Genomic DNA, 23,540 nt, shown 5'->3' on the forward strand with positions numbered 1-23,540 from the left:
AGCTGCTCAAATTTGACAGCCTTGGTCACGGCGTAAAAGCAGCCGCAGATGTTAATGTTTAAGAGTTGAGCTCTTGAATTAAGACTGTGCTTTAGTGGTGTGCCTGGTCTTTTTGTGCTAACGTCCGACCAAAGTAACAGATGACAGATGGAGTAGATGTACAAGATTCAAAGGTTACTGCTTAGGTGCTGTTTTCCACTGTCGGGTCTTAATAACAACTGCCCTCTCTGGCAGCGAAAAATGACATTTTGTGCTGGCCCAAAGACCACTCGGTGAGTCTTTAGGGGTGAAAACAGCCATGCAGGCATGTTGCAGGTGACAGGTCATACCAAACACTTATTCAATATGCAATAAGTATTGGTGAAGTAGACATATCATACGGATTTTTCTTTTTCTCAACCCCTAAACCCATTGGCCCATTGGTGCTGTTTACGTAATAAATACACGCCCCTTGTGCCTTAAATGCAGCCTGACTGTAAGAAATTGTAATGTAGTGTGTGTGGACATATTACGGAAACGGGCACTTTTGTATCACCTGCACACCCAGTGCGTGCAGCAATTTTGCGAGTAAGGAGCCAGTACACGCACCTTACTAACGACTACAGTGTGGCGTAACGGCACCAGACAACAGCATCACTCTTAGGTCAATGGTGCGTGTGAATAACGTTATTCTTACAAATACTTCACAATACACAGCGCACGTATGAGAATCGTATATTCCATTTTCATGATGTATGTTAAAGCGGCCATACGAGCCTTAAGGGAAGACACACCTGCACTCCCCTAAGATGCAGCCACTCCTCTCTACCACACTAAAACCCAAAAAACCGGCAGCACCCAGACAGGTCAACCCCTATACCCATCTAAGCGGTTTAGTTAGTTTAGTTTAAACTTAGTTAGCAAGTTTAACTTATAGCAAGGTCAGAAGGTGTTTTTTGGAGGAACATAGGGTTAAAAAAAAAACAATTTATCTTGATTCTTCTGTTATCTGAGTCTATTGGCTGGATGGCTGAGTTGGTGGAGTGTAGGACTGGCGCATGAGAAACCAGGGTTTGTTTCCCAGGGGGTGAGATGAGCTTCATCAAGTGTGAGTCTTTAGGCAAGATCCTTCAAGCTGCTGCTTAACTGTGTAGCTACAAGAGGACCATAGTCTCAGTCCCCCTGTGCTGGTCCGCATCTCGGATGAAATACAAGGTTGTGTTTGGGGTTCTTGCTTTCTAGCTTTTTCTGCTAGATGACACAGCTAAAACATGGCTAACAAAGAGATGCTATACAGCGATGTCTCGCCATTTTGCGGAAACCCTTTGCGTTCTCGTAGTTTTACAGGTTATTTTTAAAAGCTTTTTTTTTTTCTTCTTTTTTTTTATAGTGTATTGTGGTTTGCATCCTGATTGGCTGTAGACCAGGGGTCCCCAAATCCAGGCCTCGTGGGCCAGTGTCCTTCATGTTTTCCAACCAACCTGCCATTGAAGCTCCTTATTGACTAAACACACCTGATCAAGGTAATCAGCAGCAAATACGACAGGAATCTGGAAAACCAGCAGGACACCGGCTCTCACGGCCTGGATTTTGGGACCTCTACTGTAGACCAATTGTTAACTCTTGCCTAAAAAAGGGTATAGAAAAAGGTATGCAGTATAATTATTGCGTAAAAAATTAAGATCTCTACTTCACAGATTTTATCCATAGCCTGTCATTTTTAGAACGTATCTCCCGCAAAACTAGAACTACTAGAATCTCAAAGATGCAATAGTTTGCGTTTTGATCTGAACAACATTTTTAAATACTTAAATGACAAATATCTATCAATAAATCTTTACATTGAGGGTTTAACATTTCATAACTATTGGATTGTCACAGGGTCCATTAGCTGTTTCTACGTGTTTTTTTTATCATTGGAGCCCCTTTTATTTTTATCTTTCAGCTCGAGTTACAAATTTCCTCTACAACTGGTTCCAGGCGCTGAAAGTCTGCTATAGAGGAGACATTTTTCTCCTACTCGCTGTCAACAGAGAACATTCAACATTCATGCGGTGACCCATTTCATTAATGGAGAGGCCCTTTTTCGAGGTGCCTCCTCGCCGTCTTCCGCGGCCGCTGCCACCTCTGTAATGGGCCCTGCTGTCAGGGTTTCATGACTTATCCCCTCATTGACCTCTCATTCGCTCGCAGCTCCAACTGCATTGATGTTTCAGTCTAGGCTCGAAGGTAGAGGGGGATAACACCCAAAGAAGCATTAAGCTCCCTTCCCCGAACACGTTTTAACATGGTTTTATGCTATGTTCTACATTTTGATGTGTTAGAAGCTTGCAAATAGGATTTTTGGCAGTTTGAATGGATATTTATCTGCATGTACAAGTTATGTTGACGCTTTGCAGCAGTTTCTTTATATTTTCTGGTGGATGCTCATTAAACAGCTAACGTTTTTTGTTATCCTTTTACCGTCTGCCAGCAACTCTGCAAAAATTTGTGTTTATTTGCACTGAATTTAATTATCTCTTCTTCCTTTTTTTTACACCTCTATCTTTAGAAAAGCACATCCACATCTGATGACTTTGTTAGATTCAGCAAATCGAGTGTCCAACACTAATATATAATACTAAAATGGCAGCAGCAACATTCAAAAAGTTTATTGGCATATAGACAATAAATCCTTAAGATATATGTGCCAAAACTCCAAACGGGATATGATGATATTCAGAGATTTGTTGTGAATTTACTGGACTCCCTAAGATCTATCTGGAAGACTGTTCTCACACAGACTCAACATTTTAAATCCAGCAAAACTATAAAACTCACATCAAATTTCTCATAGTGAGTCAATAAATCTGTGGTGGAAAAAAAATGATAAAAATACACTTGCAATGTTGCATCAGATGTACTGATTTCGGGCTGAGAGTGGTGTACATGCCCATTGGAATAATTGACAAAACTCTTACATTTTACCTTGTCTCAACCAACTATTACCCATTTTTGCTATGTTGTGTAGTTGGACAGAGTAAACTCTAGTCAATATGGCGGCACAACTTGGGCTTTATTGCTTCAGATCTTTAGATATCTATGGCTGAACTGCAGTGATCCATTTGGTGGCTTCAACCCCAAATCCAACCTTTAAAGTCAAGAGTCTAACCAAGTGTCAATCAAGGATTTGAAGTCATAAACTGGGAGCCAGCAGGTTCAAACCTAGAATCTAAAAATATTAGTCTGAGTCTTGGCAGCCCTGAGCAACAATCAGTATACTTGCAGCTTATTTCAATTACTTTCAAGTATTCTATATACCATGTACGTGTCTTTAGGATGTTTAAACTAACTGGCTGATCACTAAGTAGTTCTTCAAATTAAATTGGAACGTATATAGTTTATATTTAGATAATATGTAAAAAGTAAACTTCAAGGGCATTATACGTTTAGTATACACTAAGCATACTTGTAGTACACCTAAAAAGACTACTTTTTACTAGGAGCAGCAATAAAATAAAACTTGATGATTTATACTTTTCTAATTTGCTAAAGCAGTGGGCTAGTTAAGTTTTACACCCAGCAAATGTATTGCCTTGAATTTATTTAACAATTTGTATGTAAGTATGAAACAGTAGTTGCTTTTTCTGCCACAATCATTCCCATAAAAAAGAGAGTAAAACATTGTAATGGTTTAATTGGTGAGGGATGTACCAAAAATGTTCTCCAAAGAACAAAAGAAAAGAACCATTCATTTTTATAAATGTATGTCAGGATGGTTCTCCATACATATACATATGTATATATAAACACAAATTTGAACAATGTGAGAATTAGGTATTATAATTCTGTTTTTTTGGTTTCATTTCTGTCATGATTGAAATATGATAGTTTTTCTTTTTTCTTAGTTAATATCAGTTTTTCAGGTTCTCTTGCTTCTCTGCTCATTCATCACCATCACACCTGCTTTTGGTTGCTAATCACAACAGCTGTGTCTGTTTCAGGTAATTACTCGCTCAAAATATTTAAGTCAATGGTTTCAATTGCTTCAGATTAGATCTTTGTTTTCTTTCCTCTGCTTGTCACTTTAGATTTTTTCTGTGCTATATTTGAATTTGTATCAAGTTTTTTGCATATTTTCCCATTAGTTTCTGTTTATTAGGGACTTTTTGTCCACATGTGCCTGTATTTGTAGCCTTCAACTAGTGATGGGTAGACAAAGCCTCATGAAGCGTTTCGGCACATTGCCCAAACTGAATTGATACTGTGTTACTCTGTTAAACTCGTCACTGGACTCATTTAGTGCCCAAGTGACCGAAATGTAACCGATAAGATCTGGTGATTTTTCAAATTAAAATGTTTGTCACAATAAAAAATAGTTTAGACTCAGAAGAAAACCAACTAAAACCCACCAAATTGACGCGAAACCCACCCAAAGCAAATTTTCAACACAATATCAAAATCAAAAACCACCCAATTGGGCGGAAAACTGCAGAACCGGGCAACACAGCTGGTAGATGTGCTTCCTTATTTGGATTCTCTGTGACACACACATGCAGTGACTGTATTGGTCATGTGACTTTACCTGAAGCGATACACTTTAGGTTTCACTTTATGAATTCAACACGTCATTTTTCATTACAAAATTTAAGCAACAAAAAAAGTTATTATATTTATTATATTATATAGTTATTATAATTTTTTTATAGTAGTTTTTATTTTGTTGGGATGTAGAGCAACACATTGAAAAAGTGCTTTGCTGCCATATTGAAGCTTAAGATACTACGACTTTACAGATAAAAATGCAAGAATGGCAGTCAGTCGTAGTGTTTAGCCTGACACATTTGCATGTAATCTGAAATTCTAAAAAGGGCTGACCATCCAGTCATCAGTCAGACTTCCAACTGCACCAGTCATATCTGCATGGATGATGTGTGAAAAAGAGCGTCGTCTGTGAAGAAAACACCATATGGCTGTTTTCCCTTTTACAAGCCAAAGCAGATCTAAGATTTTCAAACAGGCGGCGATGTGCTGACAGTTTCATCGTGGTGTCTTTTTTTCCTATTCACCTTGAAACGCACACATTGACAGCATTAGTGTGGAAAATAACCTAGAACTCAGACCCAAGCTCTTGTTTGATATGCTTTTTTTATTATTTTGTAGTTACTGGACCTCACGTAATCAGAATCAACTGAAGTGAAAATAAAACCCTCAATGTGATGTCCTCATTTGTAGACGCCAGGTCTCAAGAGTTAAAGGAGCCAGATTTGTGATTTCGTAGAAATTCGTAGAAGCTGGAGTTTAGTAGGCATTAGCATCTGAGGGGTTTTAGATGGAATTTCACAGTAAATCAAACAAATAAAAAATAATATATAGTTGTTTGTTTTTTTACAACTTCTTGTTTTATCAAGGTAACCAACTCATGTACTATAATTCAGTTGCTATAATGGAGTTGTGGTGATGATGACAGTGATAAATGAGAACTGAGCAAAGTTCATGGTTAAAACTTTCTTGGCTACAAATTAAAATGTTTCTAAAATACAATTTTGTTTCCCCTTTTTCTGTTTTTTAAAATCCTAAAAGTAAAAAAGTAGGTAAATTATTCTGAAACATATAAACACAAACAAATATTTTTTGGTGTTTTATTATGTGTTGATTTAGTATGTTTTATGCATCAGGCTGTCCACCGTTGATGATGCAACAAAATACACTTGACTTTTGCTGAAATATCTGAAAGAAGTAGTGCGTACAACTTTCTGTTTTTTATTCATGTTTTTTTTTAATTATATTTCCTAACACATACAAAAAGAACACGAAGAAGAGAGAAATACCTCAAGTTTTTGGTGGAAACACATTTCATGACTGCTATCAAAGTATAAAGGCTAGTTTAAATTAATATAGGATTGAAGGATTCATTTAATTTATGGGTCAACTTTTCATTTGACTTGTTGTGATTGCATCATTACTGTATTTGCCACACTAAAGGGCGCACCAAACTATGAGGCACATCGTTTTTGTACTTGTCATTTCTAAGCCGAATTAAACGAGACAAGAGTCAAAGATAAGTCCGTTCATCAGTCTTAATTAACTGCGTTCAGTCATTTTAGAAACTATTTGTACATGGCTACGTTTGTAGCATTAGCCACTTTAGAGTATAGACAACTCCGAACCTTGTTTTCAACTCGTGAAAAAAAAAACCATAGCATTCTGAACCTCTCAAATCCCTTGACATCCCTGTAGATTGTAAGGCGCCCTGTCATTAAAAAAAAAAAGGCTTTTTAAGTGTGCCTTATAGAGTGGAAAATATTATCACTCTATAGCCACTAACCTATAATTTCTTGGTTTTTTTGCTTTTTTTTGCACTTAAAGCAAACTTTTTTTAATGGATACATTTCTTTCACAAATCCCAACTCCAGAACATTTCTTTGTGAATTTACATTTCGATGCTTTAAAAACTAAAGTCTATATTCGCATCATGATGGAAGAAAAAAGAAAAACAGAAACATTTTTTTAATCCCTTTGTACCATAAAATCCAGGACTCACACTTTGGTTGGATTTTCTGCACTAACAGGGTGGTAGTTACAGATATTGTGAATCTGCTAACGTTTTTAATGTGTAGCGTGTTACAAACACATATGCCTTCACATAAGACATAAATAACAAAAATAGACAATTTATTGACGGTGTGCCTTGTAATCCGGTGCGCCCTTTAGTGCGGAAAATACAATAACTTGGCACCAATTTGAAAACATTGAAAAATACTTCATAACTTCTATTACCAAAAAAGCCATCAAGGAGTTAAATCTTATATAAAACGTAGGTTGAGAAAAGGAAATATTTGTAAATGAAAAACATCTATAATTTGTGTAACGATTGGGATTTCTTCTTCAGAACAAGTGTTGATTGAGGGCAAGTAGTTAGTCATCTGCAAATTTGTTCACTCTTAGATTCCTTCTTCATCTTCCTGACCAGTTGAGTAATTACAGTTATGCTTTCTTTTGAAATCACTACCATAAGGACATGACCTCCATTGTTTTTAAGATCATTTAAATGTTTGTGTGTTTATTTTATGCCAAACCGGAATGATGTGTTCAGATGTTAAATCCAGTTTTCCATGTCTTTGCCGAGACTTCTGGATCTGATCTCCCCCTTAAGTCTGCGTGACCCCGGTCCTAAAGTCGAGGGCTGCCTTCCGCCTCTGCACTGCCTCCTGTCACCGCGTCCGCAGCCAGCAGTCTTTCGCTGAGGGCAGTATCAGTGAATCCCAACCTGTCAATTCTATTGAACTGCCTTGGCATGTCACAGGCAGTAAAGACCTCTTGATTGACTCCTGCTTGGATAGCATGTCCAACTGCATACATTAGTAATGCTGAGGGGTTCAATAGACAGATGGCTGGGGCTGATTGATGGAGGCAGGCAGCGCATTTACCTCTCTGCTTGGAACTGGAGAGCTCAACTCAAGGTGGGGGTGATGAGGATTACAAAATGTACTGGCATGATCCCTTCTTTTTTTTTGGATTAATGAGGTGGCAGCTAGGACTGCAGACTCTGTAAACCCCCTTGTGTAAGGCTGTTTTTTTTTTTTTTTAAACACGTAAAAGTTTGGGAAGCAGTTTAAAAACTGCTGTTTGCTAGCTGTTTAAGCCTCAAATCCCTGCATTTAACCCTTTAACACCATAGATGTTGTCAGCGACTACTGCCAAATACTGTAACTATATGACACTTGAAACAGATTCTGACGCAGAGAATATTTGAACAAAGCTGTTTTTTTTTGTTTGCAAAAGGAATCAGCACATTTAAGTTGATTGCATAAGCACCTAACAACTGTAAAGGGTTGCAGATCGCAATAAAGCCACATTTTGTCTATGACAGAATTAGGTAAATGACATTGATTGCGTAAACATTTTGCTACTGTGTATTGTTACACATTAACACAAAGCTGCTTTTCTCGGAATGGGCTCATTTAAGTCGATTGCATAATCACTTTACGACTGTAAAGTGTTGCAGATCGGCATAAAGCTTTTAGTAAAAAATTTTGTTTTTACGTTGATTGCGTAAAAACACTTCACTACTGGGAAGTGTTGCATATTGGCACAAAGCTACTTTTCCCTGCGTCAGAATGGGCTAACTTACGCTGATTGCGTATGCACTTTAAGACTGTAAAGTGTTGCATAATGGCCGCTTTTTGTCTGTGACAGAGTCAGCTAGGTTCTATTGATTGTGTGAACACTACTGTAAAGTGTTGCACATGTGTGAAAGGCTGCTTTTCTCCAGTTTAGAATCCACTTGAATTATGTTAATTACGTAAACGGTTAAAGGGTTACGATGGTTCAAAGATTGTCAACACTGGAGCTAAGTCTCCGGTGTTCAAGGGTTATTCCACTGTAATTCCTTCCAAGAAGCCAACAGGGCAGAGTAATCCACCAAACCTGGAGATGATGCTGATAAATATTTACAGTTGATCACACAACCAAGACTAAAAGCAGGAAAACCTTTATGCTAGTCTCAGTTCCAGGATTCCTGACACTCATTGTATTTTCTGAACAGGTCTGTGTTTTTTTTGTCCCATTCTCATGCTGACTAATTGGACCAAAAAACCTTGAGGAAGGAGTAATAGAGGAAACTTGCCATGATTTTTTTCTCACACCCTCTGCTGTTCTCCAACTGTCGACTTCCAAGTCAGACTGGAGCGCGGGGATGGGGCGGTTGGATTTAATTAGGAGAAGGTTGGGGCTGAGGTTCATCCCTGGAGGGCTGGTTCTGAAATCTCACTCCTTCCTCTTCCCAGGGCAGGTGAAAGGGAAGTGGAGGAGGCAATTAGCAGGTAACATGTAACACGGTCTGGCTGGTGAATTATAAGCCACTGCAGACGGGTCGACTCCAACAGATAAATGTAAATGTTTGATTCTATCAAACATTTACATTTATCTGATAGAATCAAAAGGTTAAAATATTTGCATTTGATTATTTAGTTTACATTTATCCACTGACTATATGAAAACTAGACTGAGTGACCCTTCCAATCCTTCAGACCAAAATCACATAGATTCAGTCATAATTAATACTAATAATAATTAATGATAATCTAATACTTTTTCATTATATTTTTTTATGTAGTTGAAATTATAAACTGACCAGTCAGAAGCCCCTATTGAAGTATGTGGTCTCACGTTGAACATTTGTCAGATTTTCTGCGTCCCACTTTCAGTGGTAGGGGTGTGGACTTCCAACAAGGTCACTCTTAAATGGCAAGAGGGGTTGCCATAGAAACATTGGCTCTGAACGACTTGGACCAATCACTGCACAAGCCTTAGTAGCACGAAATGGGAAGGTCGTAGATTACTCAGTAAACTTGTTGAGCAATATGTTCTGCAGGCATGCCGTGGGCAACAGGTCGTAGTGAACACTTGAATATATATATATATATATATATATATATATATATATATATATATATATATATATACTTTGTATTGCTGCACATTAACTTCAGGCTGCTATTGACTACAATCTCTGTGTACATTGAAGGTCTTATTTTGTTTAGTCTTGCTGTGTTTTTGTACTGATGTTGGTTAGTCACTCATTGGGTATTTCTTTGGAAAATGGAAGCTTTTTTTCACACTTTGGAAATAACTAAGGTAATTGTTGATTCTCTAAACGCAATTTCAATGTTCAGAATGACAATGACAAATGAATAAATCTTCAAATATCACACAAGGACGCAGGCATGTCATACGGATATGCCCTTTTTTTTAACTCCTACCATAAACGGTGCAAAGGGCCAGTTAGTGCTGTTGAGGTGGGGGCAACTTACTGACTGATAGAAATGAAGAAATGAGACAATCGTAGCACAGTTTGTGTGGGTGACCTGTTGGCACCTCTGTATCAGCTGCACAGGAGACCAGTACTCACACCTTACTGACAGACAACGTGAGTGGCGTAAGGGCACCGTACGACAGCATCACCCGGACATCATCAGTGCGTGGAATTTGAAATCTTTTTCAGATCGTTTTATAGATACTTTGTGTGTTTTCATTTTTTAGCTAAAAAGGAAAGTGTGCATGAGCTGTGCATTTGACCCATTTGGCTTGTGAATGAAAACAGCAGGTTGTTATATTGAAATCTAATTGCTTCACTTAGTTAACCCCCTTAAGGAGTGTGTAGAGCTGGGTCTGTTTGTTTGGATCAGCACATTTCCACTCTAGGAGACATTACCGTCTCAGATTGAGGATCATTTCTATTAATTAGAGCTTGATGGTTTTGGCTCCGAAACAAGTCTGGAACAAATTTTCCGTCTTATTGCAGCTGAGTGGAGCTGACTCCGTCAGACTCCCAAACTTGAGTATTTCTCTTGGGAACACGCCTGCTGAGGCTTAAACCAAAGAATCCACAAGATTGCCATCGTTACCAAAGGTGCTGAGACATAGAGTGACTCATCACTTTTTAACGCAGGCAGAATGATGGAATCAGGAAGCAGTTGTTCGAAAAAAGCTTGACTTCATAATTACAGGCTTCAATTAGCCTCAAGCTCTGAGGATTTCCGCTTCAATTGAAAGTGAACTTTTTAGTTTGAATGAAGACGAAGTGAAAGAAATCGGTTTCCTAAATGAAACCATCTCTGATTTCTTCCAACCCTCCAGAGGTCAGATTTTTTGTTCAGTCATGGTAAAGATTTGTGGAAAACTTTAAGAATCCATAAGTTTGAAGGCTTTCTGCCAGCGCCGTCGGAGAAGAGGATGATGCACAAGGGGAAGTGTGTGTTTTCCTGTTTGTGTGCTTTTTCTCCTCCTCTCAAATCAGTGACGAGAGCGTCGGCGTGCGCTCGTGGTGTCAATCAGAATCCCATTACTGGAGAGGTCATAGACAAACTGCTGCGGGGAAGTTGGAGTCTCAGCGGGCTGCCCCGCTCCACCCGCACAAAAACAAATAATACATTTGCACCCAACAATATCATCTCTGCCCCCCCACCCCCTCTATACACACACACACAAAATTCAAGAAGAATTTTAAATCCTCTCAGATATGAGAAGCTGTTCGCTTCTCACAAAATAAATCCAAACTTTCCTATTATCTTTCTGCCAGTCTTGCAATTTAAGCTCTTTTTTTTTTTTTTTGGTTAGGGGGATTGTTGTGAATGCATATCAGGACCTTTAGCTCGGCGGCTGGCGCACTCAGCAGTGCCTTGAGCAATATCACTTGGAGAACACCACCCAAACACAAAGCGGCTTCACCGCCATGAATATTCATTGGCGGGAGACGCCGGAGCGGAGTTTAAAAAAACAACAAAAAAGAAAACGGCTAATAGGTGGATTTAAAAAAAACCCACACAGAATAACGTAAAAGAATCCGGGGAAAACAAATCGAGCTTTCACAAAAAATAAAATAAAAAAAACAGCTCATGGGAAAAGGAACAACGGCGCCAGAAGCCCAAGAGGAAATTTGGCCATTAAAACGGTGCTAAACGCCGTTTCCTGGATGATGCTGCATTCGAATCAGGAGGAGGGGGTGGGGGGTGGAGGCATCCCCCTGGTATCAGCTGACACTGATTGGAAGCACAACATGGCTGGTGGCTGAAAGACCCCGCAGGCCTATAGCTGGCGGTCTCCATCATTATGCCGACGGCGCTATCCTTTCTGGATGCTGATTAAAATGTTTCCGATGTTTAAAGAAGCTGAAGGTTAAACTACAAAGGGTCCGTGCGAAGTCTGACGCACACACACACACACACACACACGTGCGTAACACACTACAAGTCTGGCATCTAGAACAAAGCAGATTGAAAGCCCGCTGAGTAAGCCGGGTGGGAACTGAGTCTGATCCTGCAGCGACTGTCTCTGCACAAACCTTTGCAACATTTCTCCCCCAATTCCTCCCATTGCTGCTCCCAAGCAGATCTTATTAGTGTTCTACAGTCAGAGTAATGCATTACTGTTGTAGTAGTGCAGGGTGGTAATAGATTACTGTTATGAAGTAGTTTAGCCATTCAGTTTTTTAGGACTTAAATGACTGAAGTGGCTCAAAACTAACACCACTGTGTTCATTTTGTGCACGACAGCATCTGAAACATGGGAGGGGCTAAAGGGGGGCAGCAATGAGCTTTGCCCCCCAACCTTTGAGCCAATATTAATATCATTATTGAGAAAGAAATGATCAATACAAGCTTGTTTAAACATTGCAAAAATAACAATTAATATAAAATAAAATTCAATTTAATTAAGATGTATTTATTTGCCACTCTTCCAAAGTCCTCATACCCCCCCCAAATAAAACATTCTAACTTTCCCACTGCCCGAATGGCAAAGTAATCAAAAATATTTATCGTGAATAGGATTATCAGAATCATTTTTGGTAGAAATAGACCACAAATTTTGCGATATTATAACTTTACATCTATTTTATTGGAAGGCTTGCATAACTAAAGTTATTTTGCTAATGTGGTGTGAGTACTCTGGAACTCCGATACCTTTTGGGGTCTCAGGGTTGCAGAAGCCTATCCCAGCTACTGTTAGAGGGCAGTACAATGTTTTCATTCTGTATCCATATTGTATCCATATTGTTCAAAGGAAACCAGTATTCAAGGACAGTGGTCACCGCCACAATACGCTTTACCTTTTGTAGCAACACAGTTTTGCTAATTGTTTTTGTTCAATTTCGATTCATGTTTTTTTTTACAGCCTATTCCGTTCTTTGTCCTGATTGTCTGTAGAACATTATCAATGAATCTCCTCTATGTCGTGTCTACATACATAATACTATTACTCTTTTACCGTTTGCGCGATTAACATGAATCAGATGAATTTATCCGCTTCCAAATCTGCTGGAATTACTTGAATTACTTAAACGGTTGAAGAGTTTTGGTAGTCGAAAGAATGCAAACACTTGAGCAAAAGCCCCATTTTTAAATGCGTTCAACAGCTACCATTATTGTAAAAAAAAAAAGGATTTCACAGATTTCACCAATCAATGGTTATTTTTGTAAGATAACTCATCCATTAAATGAAGGACCACAGTAGTTAGTTTCAAAGAACCGTAAAGGGTCCTCTTCAATCACCTACAGTTTAAAAGTAGCTTGGAAAAAAGTGTTTATAGTCTAAACTTCCTAAATAGAGTCCTTTAAAAATTCCTAAAGGCAGGTTGTGCCCAGAAAAAGGACTTCCAGCGTTTTTGTCAATTTTTTAAAACACATAAAAGGGTTGGATTTTTACTATTAATTCTTTATTTGTTTGTTTTACTTGCCCCAGCAGCAGCTGAACAAATTCAATTCAATCCAATTTTATTTGTATAGCCCAAATTCACAAAAACAGTCATCTTGATGGGCTTCGTATAGGTAATTGAAAAAGTAAAGCACAAAATCAAAAGGATAATTAGTACATAGAATATAATAGGAAAATACTAAATTGAAGTAACAAAACAGACTAAACTAATCTGGACATCCCTGCCCTTAGACCCTCCTTCGCGGTAAGGAAAAACTCCTGAAATAAACGGATTCTGGAAAAACGAAGAAACCTTAGGGGTGCCCACATGTAGGAGGGATCCTCCCCCAGAACTCATCGAGAAGAATTGACTTATTTAACTCTAGATCAGGGGTCGGGAACCTTTTTGGCCAAGAGAGCCATAAATGCCACATATTTTGAAATGTAATTTCGAAAGAGCCATACAATTATGTAGTGTCCCTTTCCCACACTGAGGCACGGAGACTTAACCTCTTTTAAAGTTCTTTATTCCGATTACTGCAGACCGCAACAAACGCCGTTCAATTAATTCAGCAACTCCTGAATCTCTCCCGCCGACACGAGAGCGCTTCTCCCAACTTTATATTCCCCTGCTCCCGCTGCAGCCCTCCCATTTCCCTTATTCGGCCCATAGCTGAACCCCATTGGTCCAAACTACCTAACAACAGGCTGAGCGACAGAACTGAGGGCCAATCAGATCTCTGCTTGATCGATGCGTTCAATGAACTCCAGAACTTTTAACGCGGCCCAACAGCCATCCAACTCAGTCCGCGACAATTTGTTTAAAACTAAATATACAAATGAATGTGTGCATTTGATTTAATTTCAACATTTTTAAAGTACAATAAGTCTGTGGATTCTTTTTTAATAACATTGTTATTCTGTTGCTAATAAATGATGAGTATTTCTCGTGGTAGTTTTGCTGATGGTCTAGTCCGGTTGATACGTGGTGAGTTTCTGCTTCACGCAGGCGTTGAGACTTTAACGTGATCTTAGGTCTGAATGTACTGTAGATGTGACAAAGACTGCTCACATGCAGACGGGGAGCCAAACACACACTCACACGCTGCAGTGAGTGACGGGAAGCGGGTTTTACGTTTTTACAATCCCTGCGCGATTCACCTGCTGCCTGTCCCCACAACACCTCAGCCCCACCCTCTGCTTTCTCCCTCACACATCCCGTCCCCGCATCTGCGCGCTCTTTCTCAGAGACGGGAGCGCGTAGTTTTAGGCACGGCAATTCACAGGTTTCCAGCTGGTACAAACTCTGTGAAATAATAGATAATAGTAACTGATAGCGCTGGCGCAGATTTCTCTCTCTAAGCACTGCTACTACTACGCGCCTCTGACATCGCATCGCGCCCGAGAACTGGTCTAATGAAAAAAAAAAACTATAATTAAAGATTTGTCTGCGAGCCACATGTGACCATCAAAAGAGCCATATATGGCTCGCGAGCCATAGGTTCCCGACCCCTGCTCTAGATGATCTTACCGTTACTATAGGGGTTTTTATAGCTTCAGACACACAAGGAGTATATTTGCATAAACCCCCACTGTGTTGGACATCTTAACATAAAATTACGTGCAATCACACCTAGATATGGTTAGTTCAACTCTGTAGCGCAACAATCTGTGCAACCTTCCCCTAAATAAAAGCTTCAAAAAACTATTGTCCTCTTTTGATTTCTTATTATCACTTGGACTCATTTTCTGTGTTTGGCAACCCTTCCCCCTTATGTTTGTGAGGAGGATTTTTCCAGCGCTCATCCTTGTTGATTCTTTGCTGCAGTTTGGAAATTCTCTGTATTTCTCAAAGTGCTCCATGCACCGCGAGGCTCATAAATTCATTTAACAGATCGAGACCCCCTCAAACTCGTCTAGCCAGGGGAGAAAATGAATTTGCTGAGTTCATTGTTAAATGGGGGGGGGGGGGGGGGGGGGGCTCTGCCGTGAGGATTTAGTGCACCTTAGGGGAGTCCCTCTTTTCCAAAACCGAATGTGTGCCTCAGAGATCTCATCTCATTTTAATTTGTCACGGAGAAGGTGCTGCGTCCCCCCTCCACCACCACCTCTGGCTAACTCTGAGCAGCTATTCATCGTCTTGCAGAGCTACAAGCCTTCTTGAAGTCTTCATTCTCCAAGAGCTTGTTCGCAATTTGGCTGAACTTGTTTTCTTCGGCTTTCGCCTCACGCGCCTGGACCCTTTCTTTTTTTCCTTGTCGGGTGACTGTGACTGTACCACAATCACGCGTTTTCCCGGGGGACAATTAAATCTGAAGTGCTTTCCCAGGAGTAGAGAGGCGGGGACGGAACGGAGGAAGTAAAGATGTTTAGATTTGTTTGTGCAACCGAGTGTCTCCTTTGAACTAGGAGAGATGCTCTCAAGGACAGCCCGCCTTTCAGACACTTTTGTCTAACCAAATTAAAGAACTTGTCTGTTTTTCATCCTGGAGCAATAAAAAATAAAAACATATTAAAAAAATGACCAGTGTTGATGTGTTTTCCTCTTTCATCCCAGTTTCTGTTTCCTCGACAGGTGCAAGTGCAATCTCCACGCCAACAGCTGTGTGTATGACAAAGAGAAGCTGAGCTGCGAGTGCGAGCACAACACCACCGGGCCTGACTGCGGCCGCTGCAAGATAAACTACCAAGGGCGAGCGTGGAGCGCCGGCTCCTACCTACCCATCCCCAAAGGCACCGCTAATATCTGTGAGTGCACCCGTGCAAACACACTCATGCACACCCGCACGACAAGTAAGAGCTCAAAGACGACCTTAAGTTGACATGGGTATTTCAAAATAAAAGTCAAACCTTTGATTCTGGTCATACTGAACTGTTGATTTTGATGCATGATACTAGAAAAAACAGGTGTGATAAAATGCAAATATAGATTCTTCAAATTTAGGGATTTCGCATTTTGTGTGCAAATATTTGGATTTTATGGCCACAAATTAACACTTTCCTAGTATTTTGTGGCTGCAAATTGGCAGTTAATAAACACAAATTTACAGTCTGTGCACATAAATTAGTATTTTGTAGTATTAGTATTTTGTATTAGTATTTGTATTAGTATTTTGTGTAAATAAGTAAATTAACATTTTCAAAGCACTTTGTGCGCTCAAGCTAGCCAAAAATTAGTATTTTAGTATCATCAGTTCCTACAACTAATTTGTGACCACAACATTTTATTAAGTAACCACAAAATGCTAATTTATGCATACAAGATACAAAACTCTTGGCTCCAAAAAATAAAATAATTCGAGTGAACAATGTTTTGTTTTTTGGGTCATATTCAGGCTTCCATACAGAGGAGTCTCCATTCATGACCCTGTTGTAACCAAAGTGTCAGCAGCAGCTGCAGATAACCTATTCTATTCTTGTCGCCCCACCCTTTACAAAACTCCCACCATATAAAGCCAGCACTTTAACCCCCTTCCACAAAGAGGTTTTCTTCTTTTTTTCAATTCTTTTTTTCACTGAACTGGTCAGTCCACAACTAAATTATTTTCCTAGCGGTCTGCTGGGTTAGGTAAGAAGGATCATCTGCTGCGGATCAGAGTTTGACGTTCAATCCTGTAAATGAGAGTGTAGGTCAGCTGGTGTGGTTCTGTGATGGTGGAGGTAAACTAAAGAGAATTAAGGTTAAAGAAAAGTTCATTTCAAGTTTAAACCAAAAAAAAGGCCTTTTTTAAATTTCCCTTCCCAAATCGAGTATGTTTGGTTACAAAAATCTTGATCCAACTACAGATTTTGATGAAACAAACGAAAGTTTGCTTTAGAAAATTTGATCCAATGACCTCATGAAGTGTGTTTTATTGTTGTTAGTGATGAATGATTCCTACAGGTAAATTTTTAGTTGTGTTTATCCATTTTTTCCCTCTTTTAGTCATTTTACAAATATTCTCTAAGCTGTCCAACATCTGACATTTTTACGTTTATTGGACAAATTTAGGGGTCTAGGACAATGCGTTGGATATCAGCGGGGTTGAACGTATTAATCCACCACTCACTTTTATCAAATATGACAACTTGACCAACATGTCTTCCACTTTTACCCCTCAAAATATCTAATTTTCAAACTAAATTAATATTTTCACTTTTAACCGCTAAAATTAAAAAATAATGATTTTATTTGAGGCATAACTAATGTTTTAAGTGTTGTGTCGATTAGTGGATGAGGTTTGGATTGAGGCAGATGACTGGTGTCCCCTAAAGTGGCCCTTTCCCCCTGGAGTACCGAACAGGAAGTAGCTGCTGGCTCTAAAGAGCCAAAATCTTCTAAATCTACAAATCACAACTATTACTATTGTATTTGTCAGAATAACAGTTCTTGGTCTGATACTTTTTTTTTTTTAACATGTTCTTGCTAATCTGAATTTTTGACCTACTGACCAATCAGAGGCCTCAAAGTAGGTGGTCTCACATCAACTTTTTAATAGATTTTGTGTAGCCTCATTTTAAGCAGTACAGGTGAGGCTTTCCAACGAACTCACTCCTGATTGGTGACAGTGGTAGCCATAGTTTCAGCATGGCTACGTCGGTATCGTGAAAAAATGGCGACTAAATTGACTTGATTTGGAAGTAAGGCATTTTCTATCAGTGAATTTCGCTCAATCCAGTTCTCGATTACAGTCAATGGGAAAAGCTGAAAATCAAAGAGGGTGTGTCTAAAAAAAATGTCCAGAGTGTCTACTAAAGCTATGTTCACAGCACCCTCAGCAACACAGTTCAAGTGGCCACTTTCCATGATACGTCTATGTAAAAGTGCGTTTCATGCTTCCGTATGACCTTTTTAGGCTATATGTACAAAACGCGTGGCCATTGAATGCACGTCGCCAGTTAAACCAAGTAAAACTTTGACCAATCAGGGACTCAGATGTGGTAGCGATGCATGAATTTGGATTATCTGGGGAAGCCAGACACACGACGAGCCTTACAACGTCTCAATGGTAATCCAACATATCCACCATTGGACTGACGCCAGCAATGGACCGCACCATTTGCTATTGCAAACCGTGAGATTTGCACCACTTCGACATATCGCACCAAAGCCTCTCCAAAAAGAAGAACAACATCCATTGTGTTGTCCAGTGTGAACAACATTCGCTAAACGCACGTTCAAGAAGACGCATCAAATGTGACTGTAGCTTAAAAATTTGATGTAGGAACGCTTTTTTTAATAGTTTTTTTTTCTCTTCCTGCTCTGAAAAAAAAACAATCTTTGTTGGAATGTCATACATGTTGGGAACGTTACAAATTAGCTGGCACTTAGCAGTTGTCTGCACCTATGACACAAAGTCTGAATCCCGGCTGCACGATGTTGCAGCAGTTTATTTAGAAGCGTCTTTAAAAGTCTGAGCTAAGATGCAGAAGGTGTGAAAGTCTTGTAGGCGTGTGACTTTGTGCAGCTGTAGCAGGAATGTCGTGTTCATTTCCTTTTTTTTTTTTATGTCTTTTTTTATTATTTTTGTTCTACGTATGCAGTTATGTGAATAAATTAAATCTTTGTACCGGTACGTCTGCTTTTGCAAAATTCAGGTAGATGGATGACGTTTTGGAGTTGAACAGAAAGGAAGGAGAAACAAAGACCCCCTTTTTTTTCTTTTTACCAGAATAAAAAAAATTGGAGTATGGCCTATAATAATCTCAACTTCTTCCCGTTTTTTTTTTCTCAGAAACTCTCGCTGTCTGTTCTCTTTTTTTGTTTCCCAGGAGGAAAGTAACATCTGCTCTTCCTGCGGTGCAAACTAAACAAGGACACAGTGTCAGACAGAGCTCAGCACATGCAGCAGCTTAACTGCTGGGAGTACAGGAGCGGGGAAAGCTTTGCTATTTACAGTACGCAGCACCTATATGCACACGCCATGATATACAGGTGCATCTCAAACACAATGGAACAGCAACCCAAACTTTTGTTTTGGGAGTTTAGTTCTAACGTGAACTTGGGTTTTTGGAGCACGGAGGCGATCGGTTTATGGTGCGGGCCTCAACGTTTGGGAGTCTGATGCTCCTCGTCTTCATCTTCATAGATTCCTGATGGAGTTTAGAAGTCAGGAGAGATGCGGACCAAGAAATCTGAGAGATTTCCGACGATAAACCGAGGAATTCTGGGAGCTTAGACCTGAAGGGGAAATAAAAAAAGGTATCTGGGTGGGTGAGGATGTTCCTCCTTTAGCAAAAAGTGCTACACCTAAAGTTTATTTCATATACTTGAGTATTTATAACAAGTATACCACAGTCCATGTCTATGTGCATAGAAAATATACTAACTGAATATTCTTCAGAGTAAATTGGAACGTTATAGGTTTACAAATATATAGATATGAAAAGTAAGCTTCAAGTATATATTTAAGTATACTTGTAGTACACTTAAATAGAATCAGAATCCTTTATCTTCATTGTACATGGGAATACAATAAAATTGTAGCAGCCTTGGAGTGGTGAAAATAAAATAAAAATATTGTAAATCACATCTAATCAAAAGTATGTTCAAATATGTACAGAAACAATTAAGTACAGTATGAAAGAAATAGAATAACCTGAGTTGCAATGAGCGCAGCATTATAAATATTGTGTTATTGCACCGAGACTACTACTTTTTGCTAAGCGTTGCTGTTTTTTGGTCTCTTAGTTTTTTGTGTAGATGTTGTGTAGCAGTGTTGGCATCACACTAGTCTCCCCAGGTTTTTTGGTTTGTAATTTTCTCTCTCGTGTCTGTGTAACCCTTGTGTTATCCTAGTTTTAGCGCCACCATTGAGATTCTTTCAACTATTAGTACTTTTTACCGTGTAACCCTTGTGTTATCCTAGGCACTTTAACATTGGGAGTGGGGTCATCTAGACCCACTAGACAGTGCTCTGAACCTTTTTTTTTCAATGATTTGTGATCTTCACTGGTGTCCATGGATTACATGAAATCTTTCCACCTTTATCCACCTTTGTCATGGTAGGGAGAACACGTCAATGTAAGGGTGGGGTCATCTAAGATAGCACAAGGGTTATAAACGTAACTGCAGCAGATACTGAGGCGGAGAAAAGCACCTTTTGAGTTGATGTGCAACACTTTGCGTTACTAACTTTACTTTGTTTCACATTGGTTCAAAGCTGATATGAAAAGCCACTTTTGTGAGAACCACATAAAAGGTTGAAAGTTGACAGTGTGTCAAAGAGCGTTTGCTGTTTATCTCCAGTGTTAAAGGGTCATGGGGTGGACGTGGATCAGAGGTAGCACAGTCGACCTCTCGGTTCCTGCCTTGCCCGCCCATGTGTCCGCCACACTGCCTCTGGTGGTTACATATGTCGGCGCCATTATTCATGCAGAGAAGCCGCTATTGGTGTGTGAATGTGAGTGTAGGGTTGTGACTGTAAAGCTCTTTGGGCCATTAAGACATGTAGAAAGGCATTTACAAGTACACGCCATTTACGATTATTTATATAACATGTATTTTATTATAACTATGTAATAAGAACCAATATTATCAGGTCTCATTTAAAGTTTATGACTGGTATTTCTGCTTTTTTCTTTCTTTTATTAGACGTTTTGTCGGTTAGCACAGCTTTCATTCATGCTTGGATGTCGTTGCATCAGGCGGATTCATTAAAAAGATGAGAGGAGACAAGGATTCTGACGCCAGTCAACCTATTTAAAGACAGATACAAATGGTGTTTTTGACATGTTCGTGTTGGAATTTTTCTCATGATGGAGATAATTGCATTTCTGAGAATTTCTTCATTCAAACTGTTGTGAATCAGGAGCAGACTGAATAATGCCGTAAGAAAAAGATTGTATTTCTGACGTAGAAAATACGCTGGGCGCGCCACAAGCTCCCTACTGCCTAGGGTTTCTCCACACCAATGAACTCCAGCCACTCTGCAGAAACTATGTTCTAGAAAACAACACAGTTTTTTTTTTTTTGGTTTGTTTTTTGGCTAAAAATTGTATAATTATAAAGTAAGACCACTGGGAACGCTTGCAAAGGAAATCAAAAGATCTGATAAAAATGCGTTTTTAAAAAATATTTTCACTTTCTAAGATGCCAATATTTAGGTTTAATTAGCTGCAACTGAGAATTCAAACAAGAAAAAATGTATTCAAAAATGTTTTAGTGAGTTATTCAGAAAAAAATAACTTTTTTGACAATATTCTTATTTATTGTGCTGCAAATATAAGTTTTATCATCTAAGTTTCTCTCAGATTGAAGCAAACACTCTTTAAAGCTAAAAGGGGGTCAAAGTGAGTACGTTTAACTTTAGCAGGGACTATTTTCTCATCGTATTCATCCTCCTACATCCCTTGATTAGTAGCCACCTTTTGGTGGTTGCTGTTTCCATCAGTTTGACGTAGCAGCGAGACTTTAAGTTCGACAAAGCTGGCATTCTTCTTCAAAAAAAACCAACAAAAAAACAATCTTTGGTTTTTCTCCCGCTCTGGCGTCTTATTGCTGTGATTTCTGGCGGTCTCGGCGCGGCTTGAGGACTCTCTAAGACTTGCTAGCCACTGATGACTTATTCTGCCTCCCTGAGGATGTGCGTTATGAGACTCGGGGAGGGTTAGTGAAATAGCCATTCTCAGAGCCCAGATTGACAGCACATTATTAAAAACGGTGACACACACACACACACACACAGAGGTGCTCACCCTGGCTGCCGAACACACATCCTCTCTGTGCACAAGGACACACACTCTTTCTGACCTGCAAGTGATGAAAAACAGTCCCACTCTAAAATGCATTATTATAGTTTGTCTTGAAGGAGAAAAAAAATCTATAACGTAATAACGCAGCAAAAAAAAAAAAAATCTATAGGGATGTAAGGTTCCGGTGCAGAAACGAAACGGTTCCTCAAAACTCTCCGGATACTTCACTAGGCGAACATATGGCATCGCTGCACAGACAAATTTGTCAAAGATGGAAATGTAATTAAGATTTAATTTCTTTTTACTGTGCCCATCAAGTCGTCTTGACGGGATAAGGAGGTAAATGAATCATCATCTGGAGGGGGGGCGGGCTCACCGTGACGCCGCGTTCGGATCAAGAGCGACAAAGGAGCCAAATGGATGGCAGAGATTGAAGGAGGAGAAGTGGGCATCGCTCTTTGTCACAGCTAACTCTTCCTCCTCCTCCTCCTCCTCCTCCTCTCATCCTCGCTCAGTCTTGTTTCCGTCCTCTGTGGAGGCAGAAGGAGAGGGATCAGTCTGAGAATTAAGCGTGGCAGCTCATCTCGCTGTGGAGCTGGGAAAAAACTGGCGATGTGAGGAAGGGCAGGAAGATCTCGCTTCCAAAAACTTTATTCCAGATTGCAAAAATGTGTCAGAATTGTTCTAAAAATGACGACGCTGAATATTTAATGCTTTGCGGAGAACATCCTGATTCTTGTTTAAACTTCTGGAGAAGGTTTCCTTTTAAAACCTGTTTGTGAAACCATCAACTTCTGAATTTCAACAAACTCACTGCCAGGATTTTCATCGGGAAAATCTTTAGCTTAAAGTCCCACTCCGATCATCTTTTAATCACCCTTAAAAGTGTCTTTTAATTATAATTATGCCTTTTTTAGCTAAGATCCAAAAAGTTGTGTCATAGTTTCTGCAGAGCGGCAGGAATTCAACAGAAATTTGCCTTTGAATTGTAGGCGGGACTGCTGGTGTGGGGCAACCCGGCCCCCACTTCCCGTCATCCATCTATTTACACACTATCCTGCTAGCTTACAGCCCCTCACAATCCCAAGCTAACATTAGCGGTGCAACAGCTTGGAGGCAGATGCCAGGAAAAAGTAAGACATACGTGGATCTAGCCCTGGCGTGTCAAACTCATTTTCACTGAGGGCCACATCAGCATAGTGGTTGTCTTCAAAGGGCCAGATATAACTTATACATGTAACTAAAAATAAATGTAACTACTCCTTAATGTTAAATAACTCATTTTTTTTATTTATTATAATTTTTTAAAGTGACGACAACAGTTGCATAGAAAACATATGTTTCCTTGTTACTCTAACATAAATTCTTTTACATTTGATTCTGTCAGGTTAGGTTATATGGACAGTGTTTTAAGGCCTAATGTATAGTTGCCAAATCCGATATTTCAAGTCTGATTGTCCCTAGATATGAATAAATACACACCAATTTTTATTTTTTATTTTAAGAAATTAAAAACTTTTATGCTCTCGAGCGCCACATAAAATGACATGGCGGGCCACATTTGGCCTTGAGTTTGACACATGTGATCTGGCCGAATGAAGCGAAGCAGAGAGCTTATACTATCCTTTTTTTTATCTTAGATTTTATTTTAACGCCAAAATAAAAAGATGACAAACAGAGGATATTACGTTTAACACCCTATCCAAAGCTCAGTA

At 39.4% G+C, this 23,540-nt stretch overlaps 1 protein-coding gene across 9 annotated transcripts in view; it reads left to right on the forward strand.

Moving 5' to 3' along the window:
- ntng1 (netrin G1) overlaps positions 1 to 23,540 on the forward strand; it is a 149,112-nt gene that overhangs the window by 86,565 nt on the left and 39,007 nt on the right. For all 9 annotated transcript variants that reach the window (XM_023950091.1, XM_023950095.1, XM_023950097.1 and 6 more), the window contains exon 4: positions 15,728 to 15,900. In XM_023950091.1, coding sequence (XP_023805859.1) covers positions 15,728 to 15,900 — 173 coding nt within the window. The remainder of the gene's footprint in view (positions 1 to 15,727; positions 15,901 to 23,540) is intronic.

Source organism: Oryzias latipes, chromosome 20 (assembly GCF_002234675.1).
Source record: "Oryzias latipes chromosome 20, ASM223467v1".
NCBI classification, from domain to species: domain Eukaryota; kingdom Metazoa; phylum Chordata; class Actinopteri; order Beloniformes; family Adrianichthyidae; genus Oryzias; species Oryzias latipes.